The sequence below is a fragment of the Gavialis gangeticus genome, unplaced genomic scaffold (genome assembly GCF_001723915.1).
Source record: "Gavialis gangeticus isolate Ggan-Ray unplaced genomic scaffold, GavGan_comp1, whole genome shotgun sequence".
NCBI classification, from domain to species: Eukaryota; Metazoa; Chordata; order Crocodylia; family Gavialidae; genus Gavialis; species Gavialis gangeticus.
In genome coordinates, this window is record NW_017729018.1 from 1,301,354 (window position 1) to 1,303,743 (window position 2,390).

At 39.8% G+C, this 2,390-nt stretch overlaps 1 protein-coding gene across 2 annotated transcripts in view; it reads left to right on the forward strand.

The window, feature by feature from the left end:
- SPPL2B (signal peptide peptidase like 2B) overlaps nucleotides 1–2,390 on the forward strand; it is a 187,508-nt gene that overhangs the window by 137,182 nt on the left and 47,936 nt on the right. For both annotated transcript variants that reach the window (XM_019513196.1, XM_019513195.1), the window contains exons 10-11: nucleotides 1,651–1,725; nucleotides 1,862–1,924. In XM_019513196.1, the coding sequence (XP_019368741.1) occupies nucleotides 1,651–1,725; nucleotides 1,862–1,924 (138 nt within the window). The remainder of the gene's footprint in view (nucleotides 1–1,650; nucleotides 1,726–1,861; nucleotides 1,925–2,390) is intronic.

Consider the following 2,390-nt stretch of genomic DNA (forward strand, 5'->3'; position numbering starts at 1 on the left):
ACTGTTAGAACAGTAACGCAGTAGAATAGACTGCCCAGGGAACAGAGGCATAACTGGGCAATTCTGCATTTTGGGCCATTGCTGGTCTGCTGGCAATGGTTAGGAGACCGGCACAAGAAGATGCTTTTTTTGCAGCAGCCCCCCAACTTGACACCTGCAGCTGGTACCCAGATCACACTTATGCCCAGTTACACTACTGCCAGGGCAGCTTTAGAATCTCCTTTACTGGAGGGGTTTTTAAGAGGAGGCTGGATAAGCATTGAATAGGAATAATATTCCTGTATTTATTTAGGGAAGTGAGGTCCCTTCTAACTTGGTGACTCTATTATCTATGATTCTGTGTACCTGCAGAAACTTGTGGAAAAATTAATTACAAGGGATTTAGTATAATTGCATATTTATAATGTAGTAGTGAAAAAAAATTGTTAGGTCACATAATTCATTACAAGTTATCAATATTCTTAGAATTAACTTTTACTATCCTTTTGCTTCCTTTATTGGTTTTCTACAATTCCTTCTCTTCTGTGTTATAACAATTACTAACAACTTCCTCTTTCTTCAGTTTCAATAGATAGATAGATCTCACTTTTTAGTTTCCTTTAGTTCTTAGGTTCCTAGAGCCAAACAAATAAAACCCTTGACCAAGTCTAGCCATGATGTCTTTCTAGTCTGATCAGCTGAGTTGGATTATTTTTCTAGATAGACATAAAAATGTATTGAATTTTTATGTACAATCTACTGCCCTTTCCTTTGTTGCCACAATATTCCTTTAGACCTCTGAATATTACCCATAACTTCTGAGAGAGAAAAGAAAAGACAATTTGTAATTCTAAATTTCACAGTTCTTCCGTACATCTAATCCAATCCTTAAAATGTTTGAGAGCTTCAGTACCAAAGCTTCAATTTGTCTCTGAAAATCATGTACCAATTATGCACGTTCCCTTCATGATGTGTACATTGTACTTTTTAAATGCCGACAGTCTTCACATTGTTTGGAATGCACAAACAGGCAGGGAGAATGCAGTGTGCTTTGCTTATCTCGAACCCTCCAGAAGAGTGCCTGCATTCCATAAAGACTGCCTTACAGCTTACTGTCCTACAGCCTGCCTTTCATTCTCATATCTAAGGGTAATGCACAAATTCTTTTATATGTTGTGTCTACATGATCATTCTGGTTCAAGCTGAACTTTCTCTCATTAAAAGTAGTTGCGATTAGCAACATTTCTCACAGGATTAGGAAGATGGGCGTTTTTACTTTGTGCAGAACTACCATCAGTGTCACAGTACAGTGTGGTCTGAGTAGTGTTGCTGTCTCAAGGAATTTCTACTGCCTTTCATACACAGTTCCTAAAGAATCAAAGTTGCAGTGTATTTAAACTTCACAAAACAAGCATATTTATTGGCATCTTTCTGCAAGTACTGTATAATTTTGTATATGAAGATCACTTCCTTAATATGCTGTGTACAGCGGGACTGATCTTTCTTTGTGATATATTTGTGCAGTGTTGACTTAAGAGAAATAACTGAGTGGATTGAATAGTTCTTGAAAGTGTTTGATGCACTATTCTTATACTGCTAACTACAAATTAATCTTCACCAGCTAACGTATAGTATATACAATATCCACTGAAGCTCTTGTCTTTTCCCCAGGGCTGCACCTTACTCCTGATGGTTCTTTTTATATATGATGTGTTCTTTGTATTTATCACGCCTTTCCTGACAAAGGTAGGTAAAGTCTATCTACAATCCAAACTGCTTAAAGAGCAGAGTGCACCCAACAGAGTACATTTGTGTGCGTTCTTAAATTATTCCAGACCTGACAATTGACATGCTAGCTTACGCTTTTCCCTCTTTCTTTCAGACTGGGGAGAGTATAATGGTAGAAGTGGCTGCAGGCCCATCTGATTCTGCTACTCATGAAAAGGTACTATATGCATTTTGAAAATATGAAACTAGCACTCAGCTCTTAATCTGTCAACTTCTCAAAGGGTCAAACAAAGATCTACTGAAATAAAGTTACTCGGACAGCTAGTCTCAACTATTTCAGTTGGAAATATAAAGTGCTGCAGTGCTTTATGGGAATCCAGTGCATTTCAAGTGGCACATTTCTGCAAGATTTCAGGAGGGCGGACTTCAATGAGCTAAGGAGAATAGTCGGGGAAGCACTGAGGTCCAGAAGGGGAGGGGAGGGGAGGGGAGGGAAGCCAGGTGTCCAAGAAGAGTGGTTGCTCCTTAAGGAGACGATCCTCCAAGCCCGAAGGGAGGTAATCCCAAGACAGATCAAAGGGGGCAGGAGGGCACAAAAGCCTGCATGGCTCACAAAAAGCATCCGGGAATGTCTTCTAGCTGAAAGGGAGGCATACACCCAATGGAAGGGAGGGGCCATCACC